At 30.4% G+C, this 21,709-nt stretch overlaps 1 protein-coding gene across 1 annotated transcript; it reads left to right on the top strand.

The window, feature by feature from the left end:
• The first annotated feature begins 15,915 nt into the window (after positions 1–15,915).
• LOC147813808 (uncharacterized) lies at positions 15,916–20,850 on the top strand. The gene is made up of 2 exons (XM_087160114.1): positions 15,916–16,225; positions 16,268–20,850. The coding sequence occupies exons 1-2, from the start codon at positions 15,916–15,918 to the stop codon at positions 20,848–20,850; spliced, it is 4,893 nt and encodes a 1,630-aa protein (XP_087016240.1).
• The last annotated feature ends 859 nt before the right edge of the window (positions 20,851–21,709 follow it).

Genomic DNA, 21,709 nt, shown 5'->3' with positions numbered 1-21,709 from the left:
GCACCCATTGAGGTATATGGATTACTTACAGTCTCCCTTGACTTGAAAACAGAAATAGGACAGGAATGGGTATTTTATTTATAAATTCATAATTTGTTACATTCATAATTTAAAAATTTATTTCATTCATAATTTCAAAATTTATTTCATTCATAATTTCAAAATTTATTTCATTCATAATTTCAAAATTTATTTCATTCATAATTTCAAAATTTATTTCATTCATAATTTCAAAATTTATTTCATTCATAATTTCAAAATTTATTTCATTCATAATTTCAAAATTTATTTCATTCATAATTTCAAAATTTATTTAATTCATAATTTCAAAATTTATTTCATTCATAATTTCAAAACTTATTTCATTCATAATTTCAAAATTTATTTCATTCATAATTTCAAAATTTATTTCATTCATAATTTCAAAATTTATTTCATTAATAATTTTTATTAATAACTACCATTGACAGGATTACGAGCAATATAATCAAAAATAAAAATAAAAGAGGAAACAGGTGAAATTTTCATATTACGCCAGAAGATATTGATTATACAGATGACATAGTCCTTATCTCATCTAGATTTGTATTTCTCGAACGGAAGACCGAAAAATATTATAAATATGCAAATCAAATCAATCTACAAATTGATGAGAATAAAAGAAAATCTATGTGAATAAATGCAAAATCTAATAATAAGATTGAAATAAATTCTGAAGAAGTTGAAAAAGTTTATTCTTTCACATACCTTGGAAGAATAGTAATTAACAAGGACGCATCAGTGAATGCTAGAACCTGTTTCAGAAGGCTTCAAAAATTTTAGAGAGCTTCAAATATTAAAATCAACTTAGAAAAAACTAAAGATGCTGTTCGCTATACGTTTGCAAAGTGATAAATGCTGGAAATAGAAAAAATGAAAACATTTCAAAACAAATGCTTAAGTATTATTTAAAAAAAACTTCACCTAATACTATTTCAAATAAAGACCTATTGAAAAAAGAAAAAAATATGTTCAGTCCTAAAGAAATTTTAAAGGGAAAATGAAGATGGACTGGACATATGGTTCGTTTAAAATGGAACAGCCTTAGGACCCTATTCAAAACGCAGAAGAGGAAAACCCAGAATTACTTGAAAAAGATACAAGTACCACAATTTGCGAATAGAAAAAATAAAATAAATGGATTGGAGGTGGAACAGGACAGGTGTGCTTGGAAAATGAGACTCGATGTTTTATGTCTAGCTGGCACTAAAACGATAGAAAGGTTGGTAGATGAAGTATTGATTGCTGTAAAAAAAAGGTCAGCTGTTCAATGTAGATTATAAAAACAAAGTTAAGTGAATAGAGCATATAGATTTTAAATTCTTTATTCAAAAAGTTGATGTTATATTAAGAGCCATATAAGTTGAAGCAGGGCAGGCTGTATTACACTGACCTCTAGATAAATGGGTTCTTAAATTATCATAACTTATGTTCCAGTTGGTAGTCATATGGGTTTTGAGATACAAAAATATATTATTTTATATTGTATTACAATTTGAAACTCGAAAGTTCAGTCACAAATGGTTTAAAAAGGTATTGAGGCATATTAAGCAATAGAAAAAAATTATAAATGTAAGGGATATATTCACATGTATATTATAATATTCAGATTATTGCAGATAGTATATTTCGTTAAAAAAATGAAACTCAAGACGAATTAACTCTAAAATTCAATTTAAATTCATGAATTTAATTATTGAAGTTCCTTCCAAACTTAATAAAACTTTTCTCAGAATTATAAGAAGAAGCAGAAGTTATCCCAGAAAATTATTAATATTTTCTAAGAAAAATATATCATTTTGAAATAATCTAAATACGTAAAGAATTAATTACATATAATGAGGAACTATCTTCAGCTTGGTTGGATTATAATCCCTACTAATGCTCGCTTATTACATTTTCTTCAACGTGATACGAGAATTTATCTCTCGGCAATACTTAATAAGGGATATATAAATTATTCCATTAGAGGAAATGATTGCATCTTTTATGAAGAGGGAAATTTAAAAGAACAAATATGTAATTACGAGTCCAATACTGTAGTAGTTCAAATTAAAAACAGGATAAGTTTTGTATTAGAATTTTTGTGTTGTGAGATCATAGGTAAGCAACTAATATACTTCCCCATTACCAATATTATCAGAAAAATCAGAGGAGAGCATAAATAGTTTGTTATTATTTTCATGTCATGAACTTCATTTTGGCAAGTTTTTGAAGGGAATTAGGTATTTATGTTGTGTTTTGATCTATTATTGGGTATGCATTAGAAATAATCCAATAACATTGAGATATTTAGATCAATAATACTAATAAGGTATTTATATTATGTTTTGATCTATTATTGGTATGCATTAGAAATAATCCAATAACATTGAGATATTTAGATTATTGTGATAAATGTCTTTTCGGAGTATTAAAGATGTTTTGGTAGCAAAATGTATTCTAAAGCATTTCCATAAGATTCCATTCCATTACTCTAGGACACATTAGGACTGGTGAAATGAGAAAGGAAAACTTTCCCAGGATAGAAAACTATTCAAGCATGCTTACTACTATTAAAGAGCGCATATACACAATAATAAGAGAGAACCGTATTGAGATCATGACCGTATGATCTTGGGAGCTAGAGTCAGAAAGACTTGTTTTATATATCGTAGGATACCAAGAGAGAATCGGGAGATTGAATATAGGACCGCGGTCCTGAAATGATTATACGGCAAGCTCCCTTCTATGACAAAAAATCCCAGTACCCGTAGTTGGAATGAAATGTTTGGAAAAATTATCAGAATTGGCCATTAATTCATACAGTTACTATATAAAGTATTCTAACTCAATTCGGAGGCGCGCAAGAAGTGCGCAAAACGGAAAAAATGTCGTATTTTTAAAATTTGATTTCTCAGGAAATATTCGATCTATTTTACTCGTATTGTGTATTTTGCTATGTAAAATTACATTCCTTAATTTTAGTTTTTTTTAAATGTACAGAAGTTACCTTTTTACGACTATGGTTAAATAAAATTAAAAAAAATTATATAAATAAAAAATGCTTATTGATGGTTATTTTTTGCTTGAAATTATCTTTATGTAAACAAATTATATAATTGTTTTGAAATTTTTTAAATTCGCTTAAACATTTCTCGAGATATGGCGAAATACGCAAAAAGTAAAATTAGCATTAAGGGGTCCAAATTTTTGATCGCTCTCCTGATTAGAGACCATATTTTTCAGACCCCTATAATTTAGAGGTAAAAAATTTAAATCGGATGGGAAAAAAATTTCTTTTTAGTCAGAGAAGGCACATTTTTATATCTAATTTTGCAACTTAAAATATCATTTGCACTAATTAGCGAAATTAAGGGACCTCCTTCAGCCATTAAGATTGACTAATAAAACATGAAGATAAAATCAAACGTTATACAGAATGGTCAGTTTCTTACTTTGCGCACTATACACCCGTTCTCATGGAGATTATAGAATCAGCAAAGGTCCTGGCTTCGAATCCATCTGATGTCAAAGGACTATGTTTCTCACACCTACCTTTATATTAGTAATCCCGGGTAACGAACATGCTACTCCTTAAATCATAGACAGATTACAGAAATACACTACTACATTTCGATTTACGGTTCTTCTTGATTAGACAAACAAATGACATGAGTCTCGAATTGGACCATGTCCCAAACGAAAGATCTTTAAATAATCTTACAAACCATTAACAAATATATGCACTACATTGCATTTTGAAACATTTTATTCTATAAAATGAAAAAATGTCATTTCATTTTACTGAATATTTTATTCCTTCATAAGTATGAATTGCTTTTCTGGATAATCTATTAAAACTAATGTCTCCCATACGTTTCTGAGTATTAAGTTACATATATCAGCAAGCTAAAGTTAAATTCTACTCCAAGTTACATAACCTCTAGTTTCCTGACAGGAAATAAATGACATGATTATAATTCTGCGTACCCTTATTTTTAACATAGTTACTTAATTCTTTATAGACTGGTATACTCTTTGTTATAAAAATATTAATAATAATTGATATTCCATTATAAAAAGACAGCCACATTATGTCTTTTATTCTACTTAGGCAGAATGCAATTCGATGCACAATGATAGAAAATATTGTGTTGTGATCTGAAAATTATAACTCAGAAGATTAACGTCAAATGTTTTAGTGCAGTGATCATCATTTGTATCAATGAATGTCTGAGCTCCTGCCTTAACGGAGACATCATTTATCACACAATGAATGAACTTCAGCACACCCATTTTTTTACAAAGAATAATAAAAGTAATTTAGATGAAATATTTATTTTGCCTCTATTTAGTTAATAATATATTTTTAAATTGTTATTTATGCTGAGTACATTGAAAACGATAATATTTAAATTTAAAAGAAGAAGGCTAGGCTAATAGCTTGTAAAAACTAATTTCCTTTTCTCCATAAAAATGTCATTCACACATTTCTTTACATTTTTAATTATAAATACTGTTTAGTTTGCTATTCATTTAGAAAATATTTTATTTTATACTGTTATTGATGCAAAATGTATTGAAATTTGAGTTATTTTAACAAATTAATCGAAATAAATTTCTAGGAAAAAAACTTATTTTACTTTTGAGAATATGCATAAAATGACTCTTTATTTAAATGTTAAATATTATTTAGTTCCTCATTCGTCTCTTTTAAAATGTAGTTTATGTTTATTGCATTTAAAAATGCGATATTTAAATTAAAATTACAAAATCGAAAATGATGAAAGACAAATAATACTAAATGTTTTTGATTGAAAATTTTTTTTGTCCTTTTAAATTTCATTTTATTTAGTTTAATATTCATTTAATAAGCAATATATTGTGACAACGTTATTTATGTTATGTACTGAAAGTAAATGTATTGTTTCAAAACAAAAAATGGGAGCTTCTCAGTTAGGCGAGGACTGGCAAAAATTCAGAAAAAATTGTACACCTCAGCAAACATTTTATTTTACTTATTTTTTAAACACATAAAAATAGAGTAAAACTAAAAAAATAAAGTAAAACAAAAAAAATAGCTGAATTTACGTAGGCACGGCTAACCGAAAAGTATCAAAAATTGTACGATTTTTTAATGCAAGTAATTATTGCAAGTAAAACAAAATCCTGTTTTCTAAACAAAAAAATTTTGTTAATTTACAAAATTATGTACCATTTAAGGTACATGAAGCGGAAAAAATTACACTTTACCTTAAGGTAAACAATTTTTTAAATGTTTCGATTTCTGTTACGTTGAATATATCAGTGAGTCTTCATTTAATTATTTTCGTCAATTATTGTGCCTATCTAAACACATATCCAGTCAAATCTGACAATCAATTATTGTGCCTATCTAAACACATAGACACATATCCAGTCAAATCTAACGGAGTTTAGTTGGTAAGAATGAAACACCAAAAAGCCACGCAAAAACCATTGCTCCTCTGTTTCATACGATAATTAAAATGTGTGAAGAGGCCAGTCATATTGCCTTCCCTGTATTCTTACACCTCATCAAAATTATTTATTACTCATCGTTTAATCCTTCCTTATATGGAAGTGAAAGATCTTAAAATAACTCCTCTTTTGAAATATACACTGGTCTGCAAAACTTAAGCAACAAGTGGTTTTTTCGGCCACAGCTCCCCAACAAAGTATAAGATAGCCTTGAAATTGCAGTATAATATGCACGTAATTCAGTAGTAAGATTATTTGTATGCAAATTTTAGAAATAAAACGTCGTAGGTGATGTAAGTGTACGCAAACCTTGTGGGTCGGCGCGCGCAGGTCAAAGCTGTGATAAAAGGATGAAGAACACCGTAGTTAAAGACATTCGTTTTGGAAGTGATTTGTTTTGTGAAACTTGTCTTCAAGAAATCATTCAGACGACTTTACTCGAGGAAGAATGATTGGGAAGCTTGAGGAGGGGCGTAGTGTGACCAGTGTCGCCGACGAGTTCGGGATCAACAAAAGTGTTGTTTCTCGTGCTTCGAATGTCTTTAAAACTACTGGTACCGCAGTTCGGAAGGTTGGTGGTGACCGTCCAAGGAAAACAACACCAAGAGATGACCTTTACATTGTCCTCCAGGCGAAAAGAAACCGTTTTCAGTCAGCGAGTGCCATATCTCAGCAACTGTGCACAGCCACAGGACGACAGGTATCAAGATTTACAGTGGCCAGACGCCTCCACAGAGGTGGCTTATTTGCTAGCCGTCCTGACAATGCATACCTTTAAAAGTTAGCCATCGGCGGCACCGTTTAGAGTGGTGCAGAGAACACAAAACCTGGACACCTCATCAATGGAGTCTCGTCCTCTTCACTGATGAGAGTCGTTTTAGTGCTACAAGCGATTCTCAACGTCAGTTGATGTGGAGAGAGGTGGGAGAGGCTTTCTTCCCAATAACATCGCAGAAAGAGATCGTTACGGTGGTCCTGGAGTTGTCGTCTGGGGTGGCATTATGTTGAACGGGCGGACTGAGCTTTAGATCATCGATTGAGGTTCTGTAACTGGAGACCGCTACTGCAATGAGGTAATCCTACCCCGTGTGCGTCTGTTCCGAGGGGCCATTGGACCAGACTTCATTTTTATGGATGACATTGCCCGGCCACACCGTACTGCTAATGTTCAAGAGCTACTGGAAAGAGAAGATATCACACGAAGGGATTGGCCAGCGTACTCTCCAGGTCTAAATCCCATAGAGCATGTGTGGGATGCATTAGGGAGACGTCTTGCCACACGACAGTATCCTCCTGGTAACAGCCATCAGCTGAAAGATGCGTTAAAGGAGGAATGGAGACGCTTACCCCAAGAACTCCTGGATAATCTGGTGCTTAGCATGGAGAGACGACGCCAAGCAACAATTACAGTAAGGGGAGGGCATATCCCATACTAGGAAACATCTGCCAGTTGTACTTACGCTTCTTCGGGCAATCATGTGTAACGCCACTATATGTCAAATAAAGCCTTTTTTTGTTCCATACCCTACTTTAAGCTTTATATTCATTTCTGCGCCATTATTCTTTTACCATCGTTTAAGTACAAAATAATGCACATCATATTCAAGTTTCATGTCAATCGGATGATTTCTTGTAGAGTTATGACAAAAAACGCACATGTTGCTTAAGTTTTGCACACCAGTGTAAATTGGTATGTAATTATTCATTATTCGGTTGTGATTATTCGGTTGTAATTATTCATTGGTATGTTTTCAACCTTGATGTCCCAAAATAGAATTTCTACACTTAGCCTTTACCAAAGATATTTTATGAAAACAAAAGTGTTTTAATGCTTTTATTAATGCAAAAATATTTATAACTTTTGTATTCATATATATATATATATATATATATATATATATATATATATATATATATATATATATATATATATATATATATATATATATATATATATATATATATATATATATATATATATATATATATATATATATATATATATATATATATATATATATATATATGAATACAAAAGTTATAAATAACACCGTCGGTTGGGCATAGATCAATAATGCTAAAACTGACCTTTTCCGGCTTCGTAGACCAAGATTCTTGCTGGTTAGACCAAGCGGTGTGTCTTCGTTCTTCTCATAGATGCGGACTTTGGTCCGTATCGAAGGAATCTAATCTTTATTTACATCCTATTCGTAACCTTTAAATTTAATTAAAATGTTCAAACCGTACTTAATTTCTGTAAATTAAGTATATACTTATTTACCTTCAATTTTCGTTAACATTAAACGTCCTTTCAAATTTAAGCGTTACCTCTGTATTTTTCTTTTTATCGACATTTAAATTTATCTTTCTCTTTTATCTTATTTTTATGCATGGCGCTTCATTTTTAAATTCTCTTGTTAACCATTTCATTTCTCTTACTCAGACATTATCTTTTCTTAAAAAAAGTATAAGGAAAAGAGTTTTGTCCTTGTAAATATGTGAAATCGATAACAATGCCGTGATGAATTAAAAATTGTGAACATCCATAGTCCCATCATTTTGATTGTACATCCTCTTTTGGTATATTTCTCCTACATGCGGTACACTTTCTGTTATTGTTTTGGGCATTTATTTTACTTTTCTTATTATCTCTAAATTGCGTATTATCTCTAAATTAAAATATATCTAAATTGCGTAAAATGATATATCTTTATTTTAATCTTTTTATTTATGTTCTTGGTTAATTTAAATTTTCATCTTATTCCAAATTTGGTGATACCAATTTACCCAATTTGTTCTAACCTCACACTGTGTGAGCATTTCAACCTATTGGATTGTTGTTATCTCACGATATCAATGTGAGCTTTTCACAACCACTTTTCCTTAATTATCACGTTCCCCTTAATTTAATTAATCTTTGTTCTATTTCCGAATCTTAAATATTTTGTTTATTTGATACAAATACAAATTTCAACCTATTCCAAGATATATAATACTTTTATTGTGATGTGTATATGTGTGCATAATTATAGAAACCATCTTGTCTATCACAAATCTATCGAATTTCAATCTATTATCCTAATATATCAATAATTATCTAATTAGCACCAATATACTTATAATTATTTTTCTAAAATGTAACAATATATTTATACTTTGTAAGTTTAACTATTATTGTATATCATACAGAAAGACAAAAGCTTCAAAATCATTTCACTGCACTTTAAATCTATCATATATTACTAAAAATTTAAAAAAAGGTTAGTACTCACTCAATTATAATTTGATTCTAAACAAAATATTAACGAAATTCTTAATTTGCATTATTGATCATGTTATTCTAAACTCAGTCAAGTTTCAACATTGCAGAAAAGTGTCATGTTTAATTTTAAATGACATATTACCAGAATTTACACTACTGTTGTCAGAGGTACAGGAAGTAAAAATATCGATAAGCAGTTGACTTTTACTCTACTTGATTTTAAGCCTGACAAATCCAATAAATGTCAATGATAATTTTTCTTCAAATAGTGTAGCAGTTCCTTTCATTAGCATCTTAAATAAAATAGTAAGAAAACTTTTCAACGATGTTTACTTAATTTATTTGAAGCAATTTTGTTGAGAGTTTGACGTTAACATATGACATCAAAATCAATTTATCAAGTACAACGAGTAAACAAGTCAAAGTGTTTTAAAATATTTCTTACATGTCCATCGATTATTCTAAAATAAATGTCAAAGATGTTTGTTAAATTATAATACTTTCATAATTATTTTAAGAGATTTACATTTTTATACATCTAAGAAACATAACACTCTTGTTTGAGTCTAAATTTTTACATTGTTATAGATTACTGTTTTAATTTCTGAAATTGAGTAACATAATTTACCCTAAGGTATCAAAGATTTTGTATTATTATAATTTGGAAGTAATTTCTTGATGTAGCAAGTAGGTAAATATTTTGTTTTCTTTCCTAAGGAATGCATAAATTATTAGTTATTCTTCTAGTTAAAAATCTTCATTTTCAGGTATATTGTTTCCCCAGATTCTTGATACTGATTATGGTAAAATCCCTTTGCCTAATATATACTTGCCCAATATTCAATTTATTATCTGATTATTACCTGATATTTCTTATGATTTTTTTCCCTTCCAATTTGAAAAATATTGTTATACTAACAATGTAAGCAAGCAGAAGTAAAATTTTTATTTCATAAAAACACTGATTTCTTGAATAATTTTTTTTTATGGCTGACAACTTAAGTAATTTTTTAAAAGAAGAGAGGACACATGTTTAAAATTTAATTTCTCAAGAATTCTTCTATCGAGTTTTGCAAAGAATCAAATTAAATTAACTAATTAAAGTTAGTGAGCATGTGAAAAACTCAACTACTCCAAATAAGTAAGTATTTTATTGACATAGAGAGAGTTAATTAGAGTTAATTTTTTCATGCATTTACAGCTATTGAAAGCTTAAAATACGTAAAACTTCTTTTTTATTATAAAATTTTAATTCGACATATTTAATTCTATTGTTGCGATTAATACAATTATAGAAAATCTTGCAAGTTAATTAATTACGTTCGTTAAATGACTGCTTGTATGAAAGATGGCTTCGTATTTTTTTTAGTTATCTGACAGATGATTAATGAGATTTTTATAAGTATATAGACTGAATTTTTTTCTATCTAAAAAATAAATTTTTCCAATCTTTTGTCATCATCTTTGTTTCTTATATTGTCTTTATACTTTCATTATTCTCCTAATTAAAATGTTATTTTTATATCTTTAAAGGTAACTTTATTAACTAGTTTAAAATAAATCATTGATCTCAATAAAGAATGATTTAATTTTTTTTTCTTTCACACAGATATATGAGATGAAAAAAAGTTATTCTGTATAAGCGTAAACATTTTATAAAAAAATTTGGTAGACTCATAAATTTATTAACATGCTTTTAAGGAAGCTTATAAATAAGACTAGGACATTTTTTTATTATATATTAGCAAAATAAATTAAAGTTTTTCGTTTCTAATTTACATAATCATATTATTTATGAAAATTTATCGAGGTGTCTGATAATTATATCTTTTACTGTCCATGTTTACTAATTACCACTGCCATTCTATCATTTGCTTTTTTCTCCTTATTTACACTTGTAAGCTCTAGAAATTTGAAGAGGAAGTGAAGCAACTCTTAATATGTAAAATGGTTGATTTATGTGGGCAATATCTTTAACGGCTGGCTATAAAAATAACGATCGTTAGTTTAACTCCAGCTTCAAATTTGTTTACCAATAATTCTATACTACACATGTGTGGCACACTTTCAGTAAAATATTTTCAGTATAATCATCGTATCAATTTTTAGCTTTCATGGGTTACAACGATATAAAAAGCATTGATATGTAATAAAACTATTAATGGTGTGAAAGAATGGTGTGTTTTTCTACTCGATTTTCTTTATTTGGGTCACTAAAATCTTATTTACTTTCCACTAAAGAATGTTTGCTTATCCTTTTGAAAAATGGTAAGAACGTTCTAGTTTTTCATCGTTGGAAAATATATTAAACAATATCTTTTTAAAATTAATGTTAATTAAAAATAGATTTACAGACAAATTTACAAGTTTACACGATTTTTTTTATTATTTCGTGTCAATGAAAGCATATTTACTTTCCACAAAAGAAAGTATACACAACCATTTTAAAAGTGACGTAGTTGAATTTACCATATAAATGTTGGAAACATATTAAATAATATCTCTTAAGAACTATTGCCAATTAAATTTTTTTATGGACGAATTTATTGATTTCTAGACACAATTATTCTTAATGACAAATTTGTTGGTTTTATTCTGTATACTTTTTTTACAACTATGTTTATAACAAAACACCAGTTTTCTTGTAAAATTATTAATGTTATTTGTAAACATTAATCTTTTTTCAAAAGCATTTTATTACATTAAACTTCTGAAATGTATTTATTAATTGCTTTTAATAAATACAATTCTAGAACTCATTCGTTAATTCAATTTTTTTTTGAAAATTGTGAAGTATTTATCATAAATAAAATATATAATAAATTAGTTGTTAATTTGGTGTATTGAAATTAGAAACAATATTAAAGGCATTTTCTTCCTCACAATGGAATTCTATATAATAACATGTGTTCTAAATAATTTAAATGCCTGTAAATGAATTTTGTAGTAATTATTTTCTCCCCTTAATAAAGTTTGCTATACTTCTTCGGAACAAAATATTTTCGAATATAAAACTGTGTGATAATTATAATCTTACTAAATACTTCATCAAAAAATTTATGAATTCATGAGAATAAAATTTCACTCTCATCATCATTAAATTTTTGAATGAAAATTAAAAAGTTTCCCTTATCAATCAAATACTTTAATAATGTCAACTCTACATTAACTTATTAATTCACGATATTTTACATGATATTTTACTCCACAGTATCGCCATTATTATTCAACATTAAAATAATTTTTCTTAATGAATATTCCCTATTATGCCGTGCTGTTAGTGAGACTGTAAAGAAATTACCATACATTTAACTTACAAAGTATAGTGAGTAAAATAAACACACTCTTTTATTAAGCAGTTCCACGTAATGGCGCTATTAAAAACGTGCTTTTCAGGAGCTTATGTAGAACTAGATGAAAACTTCAAAATGCCAGAATAATTCGATTAGTTTTCATCATTTCAAAAAGAGTTTTATAACACTTTCAACGGTCTGACAGAGAAGCTACTGGCCTTCAAAACCTCCCTGTCCTTGTTTCAAGAAATTTAAACTACCAATGAATGATGAGTTGATAACAGACTCTGAAAAGCAAGGTAAAAGATTCAAAATTTGGTAAGCAATCAAAGAAAATATAACTAAAATTAGAGCTAAATCTGCGTTATTAATATTAATTTTTTAAATGTCTGACTGCAACTTAATTACCGAGAAAGATCGTCCGAATTTAATATTACCCTATAATTATTCTTGGGGTTAAGGAAATAAAGCAGTTTAAATAAAAATAAAAATAGATTTTAATATTTGTCGCAACACTCATAACAGTCGTGAGACATAATCAATAAGTTATACACTTGTATTGAATTTAAAAAAAGTTGCCATTAAATTGATTGTTAAAAAAAATGCAAGTATTTATATTCACTTTTTATAAAATGTGTTAAAAATTAAATAATTTATTTAATTTAATTGCAGCAGGATCGAATGATTTAAAAAATTAAATTTATGAAATTAAAGAAATTTTAAAATCTAGGAAGTATGTGTCGCCTATAATGGCATCACATTTCTCGCGAACAGCTATAGTATCACCCTTAAAATAAAGATTTAAGTCATTAAGTCAACATCCATATATATATATATATATATATATATATATATATAAGTTCAAAATGAAGAATAAAACAAACAAAAATTATAGACATATGAAAAAAAGGGGGTGGGAAATAATAAGTAAAAAAAAAAAAACAACAAGCAAAATTTTATTTAAAAAAAAAAAAAAAAAAAAAAAAAAGGGAATGTTAATTAAAAAACCGGAAAAAAAGCCGGAAAAAAAAAGATATAATCTTTTCTTCAGCCCACACGATTATATCCGCAAAACAGAGTGCTTTCTGATATTGTATCAATATAGCCAAAGCAAAATATATTAATACAATAGTGTGAGGAGCACTCAAAAAAATTTTTTTATAAAATAACTACATAAAAATAGAACATAAAAAGTAAATATAACATGTAAAAACAGATAATAAAATAAAATAAAAAGAAATAATAAAATAAAAATAAAAAACATTAAAAAGGGGGGACTATAAAGCGAGTAGCAAAATCATAACAACTTACATGGACAGTTATTTTTCAAGAATGATTTAGAAATGTTTTCGCAGAAAGATTGCCAGATTACAAAATATGAAAACAAAAGATGAAAACAAAAGCGCAAACTGAGTGTAACAAAAGGGTTCTAAAGTGTCGTTCTTACTGCACTGCTGAAGTGATTTGTTATTCTGAGTTTTGATTTGTTAGTTACCAAGGATGGGCCCGAAATGGATGTGCACAAGGTAATATTATACTGGATAATTTTAAAAATTGATCATAAATAGTTTTAGAAGATAGATGTTTATTTAAGAAAAAATATAAAATAGAAAAGAGAAACATAAATTGCCTGCTTTGCAAATAATTTTAGCCGCGGATTTGCACGATATGGATTAGTACATAGAAAAATTATTTAAATTATCAAAGAAAAAATTTTCATAGATAATTTTCAACACGGATTTGCCCGAAATGGATTTGCACATGGAAAAGTTAACAAAGAAAAAATTTTAGCAGATAATTTTAACCACGGATTTGCCCGAAATGGATTTGCACATGGAATTGTATAAATTAATAAAGAAATTTTTAGCAAACAATTTATCCACGGATTTGCCCGAAATGGATTTGCACATGGAAAAACTGTATAGATTAACAAGGGAAATTATTTAGCAAAGGAATTTTTAGTAAATAATTATAACCACGGATTTGCCCGAAATGGATTTGCACATGGAAAGATTAACAAAGAAAAAATTTTAGTACATAATTATAGCCACGGATTTGCCCGAAATGGATTTGCACATGGAAAAATTACATAAATTAACAAAGAAATTATTTAGTAAATAATTTTGGCAATGATTTTTTTTTTTTTTTTTACTTATTATTTCCCACCCCCTTTTTTCATATGTCTATAATTTTTGTTTGTTTTATTCTTCATTTTGAACTTATCTAATGAGTGCTGTTTACTTGCAGCTTAAGCGCAATAAATGTTACTTATTGTTTTTCTTAACTTTCTTAGTGTTTTCTTGTATTTATTTATTTATATATATATATATATATATATATATATATATATATATATATATATATATATATATATATATATATATATATATATATATATATATATATATATATATATATAATTTATGTAAAGAAATATAAAGAATAATTTTTATGTTAGGATAATTATTCTTTATTCAGAAATATCGCATTAATTTATACCAATAGATGTGTCTTGATAACGACTGTTGGTCTTCCCATTTTTAGTTTCCCTTTACATTAATTTTTATTTTATTATTTGTATATATATATATATATCTTCATTATAATTTTAATCATTATAAATCATTATATTTAATTCTTTATAAACGATTCAGCTTCTTAAATTCATAAATTTCTCTATTTTTCTCTCGGCAATTTGAATATCAAGAGGGATATTGATCAGAAACACTTTAATTGGAAATGTTGATCCCGTATTTCTAACATTGTAGTCATTAAAAATTAAAGTATTTTACATTGTTCCTAAAAACAAACAATAACAATCATCAAATGTGTTATATATGTCTTCAAAGACTTCGAAAAAGATTCAATGCATTTTAATATACTTACATAAATGATATACGAGATTTCAAAATAATTCTATAATTACTCAAGTAAACAATTAATTTTATACATACTTTAAATGGTTATTATATTTTCCGATAATATTAACTTTAAATTATTATACTGGATTTAAAATTTTCCTAGAATAAATCTTATAGTTTCGAAAATATTTTACTTGAAATATAATTTCTGAAATTATTGGTAAGTAAGTAAATACTTCATTAACATAGCACTAGAGTTGCATTGTGGGCTATTGGCGACGGTTTAGGAAACATTCCTGGCGATTACCGAAGATATGATCATCACAATTTTGATACTCTGCAGAGGGGATCTCATTCTTGAGGTCACCTCCTCAATCTTGACATAGATATGAAAGTGAAGGATTCACACGATTCACAGATTTCACAGATTTTACAAGTGTATACATCGCATGCACTCGCTGGTTCGTAGTCAAGGATCGATCCCCCGCTCTCCGGACCGGAGTACGTTTTCTAACCAATGGATTACCACTGCCTTATGAATGTTTTTCTTTGTTAGAACATAAAAAATTCCTGGGGTCTTCTAAAATATTTTAAACATTTCAGGAAGGCTTTAAAATTGAGTTCAAAATGAATATCTGTTCCAGACGCAAGTGCGTGAACGCAGATGCAGTGATTACCAGACGCAAATGCGTGAGCGCAGATGCGGTGATTATTTATTATATTATTTCTTGCATTATTCTTTTGTTGGCAACATATTTGTTTTATATATATTCTTTGTGTACACTTTTGATAGTAAAAGAGTTTGTTCTATGAGATACTTGTTTTAGTGTTGATTGTAATTAGAAACATTTACGTTTACAACCAACACATTTTGGTGCCGAAACAACTCGGTTTAAAATTAAATACGAATCAGATGAATAATTTACGCAGCCACTCTTTTAAAAACTAACGAAACGTCAAACATCAGTATTGCTCAATGATGGAGAAACCAAACGATAAAGAACTTGGCGATAGTCTGGCACTTTTGAAAAGAAAAAGAAGAACAGTGCGAGGTAATGTTACTCGATTTATTACTCAATTAAATTCCGATCTTTCTGCAACCTCTGACACTTTAAATGAAAATGTCGAATATATTAGTCATCGGCTTTCCGATTGCTTGTTAGAAATGAAGAAATTGGATAACGACATTCATAGTTTATTAACAGATGATGATTATGACAATGATATTATTCAATGTGAAGAATACGTGGATAATGCCGAGCTCGCTATCTTTAAAGCAAAAAAATTTGGTAGTAGAACTAATTTTGAATATAATACTTTACAATCGCCAGAAGTAACCGTTTCTCAAATACCTGTTACACAAGTACCCTTTATGCAATTACCCGTTTCTCAATCTCACACAGTGAAACTTCCTACTATTAAACTGGATACTTTTCGAGGTAATATTGAACAATGGCAGTGCTTCTGGGAAAAATTTAAATCTTCTTTTGACGATAATAATAGTCTATCATTAATTGATAAACATGTGTTTTTGAGAGGATATTTAGCAGATGAACCTAGACGTTTAGTCGACGGAATCAGTGTTAGTGCCAGCACATATGAAACTACAAAAGCTCTTCTTCAAAACCGATATGGCGACAAAAACAGAATAATTCAAGCTCATTTAGACTTTTTGGAAAATATTTCGCCAATACGTAATCCCACTCCTATTGCATTGAATGAAGTATTTATAGAATGCAACAAAAGACTAAACGCTTTAATGGCTTTAGGAGAGGATATCAACGCTTACGGGCGAGTTTTGGCTCCAAAAATTTTACGTGCCTTTCCGGATGATATTTGTCGCCGATGGATCATTTACGCAAAAAGAGAGAAAATATCTGAAGGTGATATGAATAAACTAGTGCAATATTTATCTGAAGAAGTAGAAGGTGCTCTCACAACACTAAAAATTCGAGGTGAGCAAAACTTTGATTACACATTTAAGACATCTACAGCAGCTTTGCATGTGAATTCTAAAAAGGTCAACCAGACTAAAAAACCATCTCCATTTTGCCCCTTCTGTGAAATTAACGGTCACTGGCCGCAAGATTGTACGAATATAACTGATATTGATACTCGAATCCAAAAATTAAAAACCTCTGGTAGATGCTTCCTGTGCACTAATCGTGGCCATAGTATAAAAAATTGCCTTCGCAAAGATAAAGCGTTCTGCATAAGATGCAAAAGGAAGCACCATGTCTCTATTTGTAGAAACAACAGTTCAAATCAACCTAGCCAATCTATTTCTACAAATAACATCGATACTCGTACACCTAATTTTACTCACTTACAGACTGCTCGAGTATATATAACTGGCCCAACTGGCATTACTAAGCTTACAAGATGCATTTTAGATTGTGGAAGTCAAACCAGTTTCATTCATTCACATCTTGTAGACTACCTAAAATTAGATGTTATTAGCTCTGATTCACTTGAAATTCATGCATTCGAATCATCATCAAATCAGGCTCAATCGAGACGAAAAGTAAGATTTAAACTATCAAGTATTTGGAATCAGTCAGAAATTTATCTACATGCATTTGAAAGTCCTAATAGATATGCAGTTCATCCATCAGTTCCATTAGAGATTGCTTCTACGGCTTACAAGAAAAAATTTAGGCTTGCTGACCCGAATGACAACATGCAAGAGATGCCTATAGAAGTTTTGATTGGTGCAGATTTTTACTGGACGGTGGTGAATTCTGAAATTCCTTTCAGACTTTCGGAAACAATTGTGCTCATTCCATCAGTCTTTGGCTGGATTTTGTCTGGATCCAGATCTCATACATCTGTCGCTTCTTTATCGTCAGTTCATAATATCAGCATCACATCACCATATATTTTGGATGATCAAGTTAGGAAATTCTGGGACTTAGATACTTTAGGTATTAAAGCCATGCAAGACAAAGAAATGTCCATTCGCAATTCTGAAATATTGGAAGACTTTTGCAGTTCTTATGAAGTCCCAGAAAATCGTCGTGTTGTTAGATTACCTTGGAAGAAAGACGTTACTCTTTCTTCAAATAACTATCACGTAGCATCAAAACGCTTCAATACATTGCGCAAGAAACTCCAAACAGATCCCAGCTTAAAGGAAATGTATGTTACACTCATGGAAGATTACATAGACAAAAGGCAAGTTGAAATAGCACCGGAAAATCATGATAAAGAAGAAAAAAGCTATTACATACCCCATCATGTAGTCATTAAAGAGAAGAACGCAGAAATTAAGGGACGAATAGTGTTCGACGCCTCTTCTCACACACCAGGCCATCCATCATTAAACGATGCTCTAGAACAAGGTCCCAACTTACTTCCAGAAATTTTAGCCGCTTTGTTGCGATTTCGTCTTCACAAACAAGCAATTATTAGTGATGGAAGTCAGGCTTTCTTACAATTAACTTTGTGGGAAAAAGACAGATGTGCTACTAAGTTTCTATGGTTCAAAACTAGGAAAAATGATGATGGGCATTTGCAGCTAGAGAATGAAATTGTGATCTATCAATTTACACGTTTACCCTTTGGATTAACCAGCAGCCCATTCCTTCTTTCAGCTACACTTGACGAATTATGCTGCATGTACTCCAACATTTATCCCACAGCAGGTAAACATCTAAAAGGCAATATTTTCATGGATGATTTCGTCGTGGGAGTTGATTCAGAAATCGAAGCGAAGACCCTATTTCACGAAATGCGAGAACTCACGAGTCTTATAAGCCTTCCCTTAGCAAAATGGAGTACCAACTCACAAGTTTTGAAAAACGAATGGAAGAAAGAAAAAATAAAGTTTAAAAGTAAGACTCAAGTCTTAGGTGTTCATTGGGATACAGAAGAAGATTCGTTTCATCAAAATATTAAGGAGCATGACCACGATTTATTTAAGGAACCGATCACTAAACGCTTACTTCTGAAAACAATCTCAAAGATTTTTGATCCCTTGGGAATTTTCTCACCATCTACTGTAATAGGAAAAATTCTCTTTCAAGATACATGGCTATGCGGTATTGAATGGGACGAACTTTTACCCCCGTCTATCGCATCAAGGTTTTCAAAATGGATTATAGACTTACCACATTTAAACAACATTCGAATCCCCAGATGGATTGGAATATCTTCTGCTGATGTTACCATTCACGTTTTCTGCGATGCTTCGGAGCGTGCTTACGGAACAGTGTTATATGTACGATTCACAGAAGATACTAAATTTCATGTTCGAATGGTTTGCAGTCGTAATAGACTTTCTCCTCTGAAAAGAATAACACTTCCCCGCTTAGAGCTGTTAGCCGCATTATTGGGTGCTCGATTACTCCACTATTTTTGTACAGAAACTAAACTGGATAGGAACACAGCGACACTTTGGAGTGACTCAACAGTTGCCTTAAATTGGATACAAGGTGATCCAAATCGTTGGAAAACTTTTGTCTGTAACCGAACGAACGAAATTCTCAATTACACAAATCCAACACAATGGCGGCATTGCCCCGGCAATGAAAATCCTGCCGACCACTTGTCTCGTGGTGTTGCACCAACAGAGCTTAAATCATTGGATCTTTGGTGGCTAGGACCTACCTGGCTAACACAATCATCAGAGTTTTGGCCTTCAAAACAACTGAGTTACGCTAATCCAGATATTCATGCTGAACTACGTAAACCAGCTTCTCAATCTTTATTGATAACTCCTTACCAACCTCTTATTGATATATCGCGCTTCAGTTCATATATGAAACTTCTTAGAGTTACAGCATGGATATTTCGTTTCTTGTATAACTGTCGATCCAAGCAACACATTTCTATTGACCTCACATGTGATGAGGTTAACACAGCAAAAAACTATTGGATTCTTACAATGCAAAAGCAATGCTTTCCAGCAGAGCTTCACGCTTTACAAAATAATTCACCTTTGCCAAAATCTTCAAAAATTAGCCGTTTCAACCCATTTCTTCAAGAAAATCTCATACGATTAGGAGGTAGATTACAGTTCGCATCGCTCAAAAAGGAGCAAAAACACCCTTTGCTTCTTGATGGATCTCATCCTTTTGTACATCTTTTCATACACTACACACACGTGAAGCTTCATCATTTAGGTGTTCAAATAGTACTTTCAGAGATTCGTTCCAGCTTCTGGATAATACGAGGACGTGAAGCCATTAAACGAGTGCTCTACAAATGTCTACCTTGTAAACTCTCACAGGGATCTAGAAGTCAACAAATCGAAGCTCCTTTACCAAGGGACAGAATTACACCTTGCCTTCCATTTACTACTATTGGCATAGACTTCGCTGGCCCACTTTATGTTCGTAACTTGAAACCTTTAAATACAGCCTATATCGCACTTTTCACTTGCTCAACTACTCGTGCTGTACATATTGAACTAGTCTCTGACCTCACTACTGACAAATTTCTCATGGCCTTAAAAAGATTTGTAGGCAGAAGAGGAGTTCCTCATACAATATACACTGACAACGCCACTACCTTCCACGCCGCTAATAAAGAGCTATCCATTTTATGGGACAACTTAACATCGTCAAAAGTTCAGCAATATTATGCCCAGACGGGAATTAAGTGGAAATTTATTGTTGCACGAGCGGCTTGGTGGGGAGGATGGTGGGAACGTTTGATCGGACTAACAAAAAGATGTTTGCGAAAATCCCTAGGTCGAACCTTGTTAGATGAAGAAGGTCTTTCTACAGCATTAGTTGGTGTTGAAGCCGCATTAAATAGTCGACCGTTAGTTTATGAACAAGGAAATGATGATCCTGAAGAATCATTAACACCATCCCATTTTCTTACCGGTAAAAGACTTACAACCATACCTTCACAACCTGCAGCATCTAGTAGAAATCTCCCGACCTGCTCAACTGATCATTCCTCTTGAGGTTGATCAGGGTGGGGAGGATGTTCCAGACGCAAGTGCGTGAACGCAGATGCAGTGATTACCAGACGCAAATGCGTGAGCGCAGATGCGGTGATTATTTATTATATTATTTCTTGCATTATTCTTTTGTTGGCAACATATTTGTTTTATATATATTCTTTGTGTACACTTTTGATAGTAAAAGAGTTTGTTCTATGAGATACTTGTTTTAGTGTTGATTGTAATTAGAAACATGTACGTTTACAACCAACACAATATCTTTAGATCGATTGTATCTATAAATGAGCATTTACAGACTTTTATAAACATATGATGTTACCTTGAACAAACTATTGTAAAAACATCACATGAGTTTTAAATACCTTATTTAAAAACGATTTGGAATGTACATGGTAATTTTTTTAAAAGTTTACTTTGAAGTCCTAAATCTCAAGAATCGTTATTATTGGCGGTACTTTTTTCTATTCTGATATGTACATTTTATTGTATATGTTTGTTTCTCTATGACATAAAATATGACTAATGGTATTCTTATATCAAAGGAAAACATTGTTTCAAGACCTGTTCATAGTTCAAAGCGAACATCTCTTTGTACTCAAAATCAAGAAACTAGAATATCATGCATCATCGCTTTTACCTCCTTCATGGCAGTGTCACGTGACTCAAAGGCAAGGAACTTCGGTCGATCATCTGATAGCCAGCGGTCACAAACATCCCCTAAAGGACTCACTCAGTCGAAAACAATACCATCACGTCATCGTCGATATGGTTTTGATGGAATTGCGAGTTTATTTGAGGAAAGACACATATATTTCGACAAACTGGGATTATATCTCGAACGTGATGCGTGAAGTAAATG

This window comes from Parasteatoda tepidariorum, chromosome 3 (assembly GCF_982258835.1).
Source record: "Parasteatoda tepidariorum strain Cologne lab strain chromosome 3, Ptep-v5.0, whole genome shotgun sequence".
Lineage (NCBI taxonomy): Eukaryota > Metazoa > Arthropoda > Arachnida > Araneae > Theridiidae > Parasteatoda > Parasteatoda tepidariorum.
The sequence above is the reverse complement of the archived record's forward strand: the minus strand, read 5'-3'. Positions and strand labels throughout refer to the sequence as shown.

Excerpts from the sequence above, each read along its gene's own strand:
- LOC147813808 (XM_087160114.1), top strand. The coding sequence starts at position 15,916 with ATGGAGAAACCAAACGATAAAGAACTTGGCGATAGTCTGGCACTTTTG. Across the intron at positions 16,226-16,267 it reads CTTTAAAGCAAAAAAATTTG|AAGTAACCGTTTCTCAAATA; the intron begins GTAGTAGAACTA and ends TACAATCGCCAG.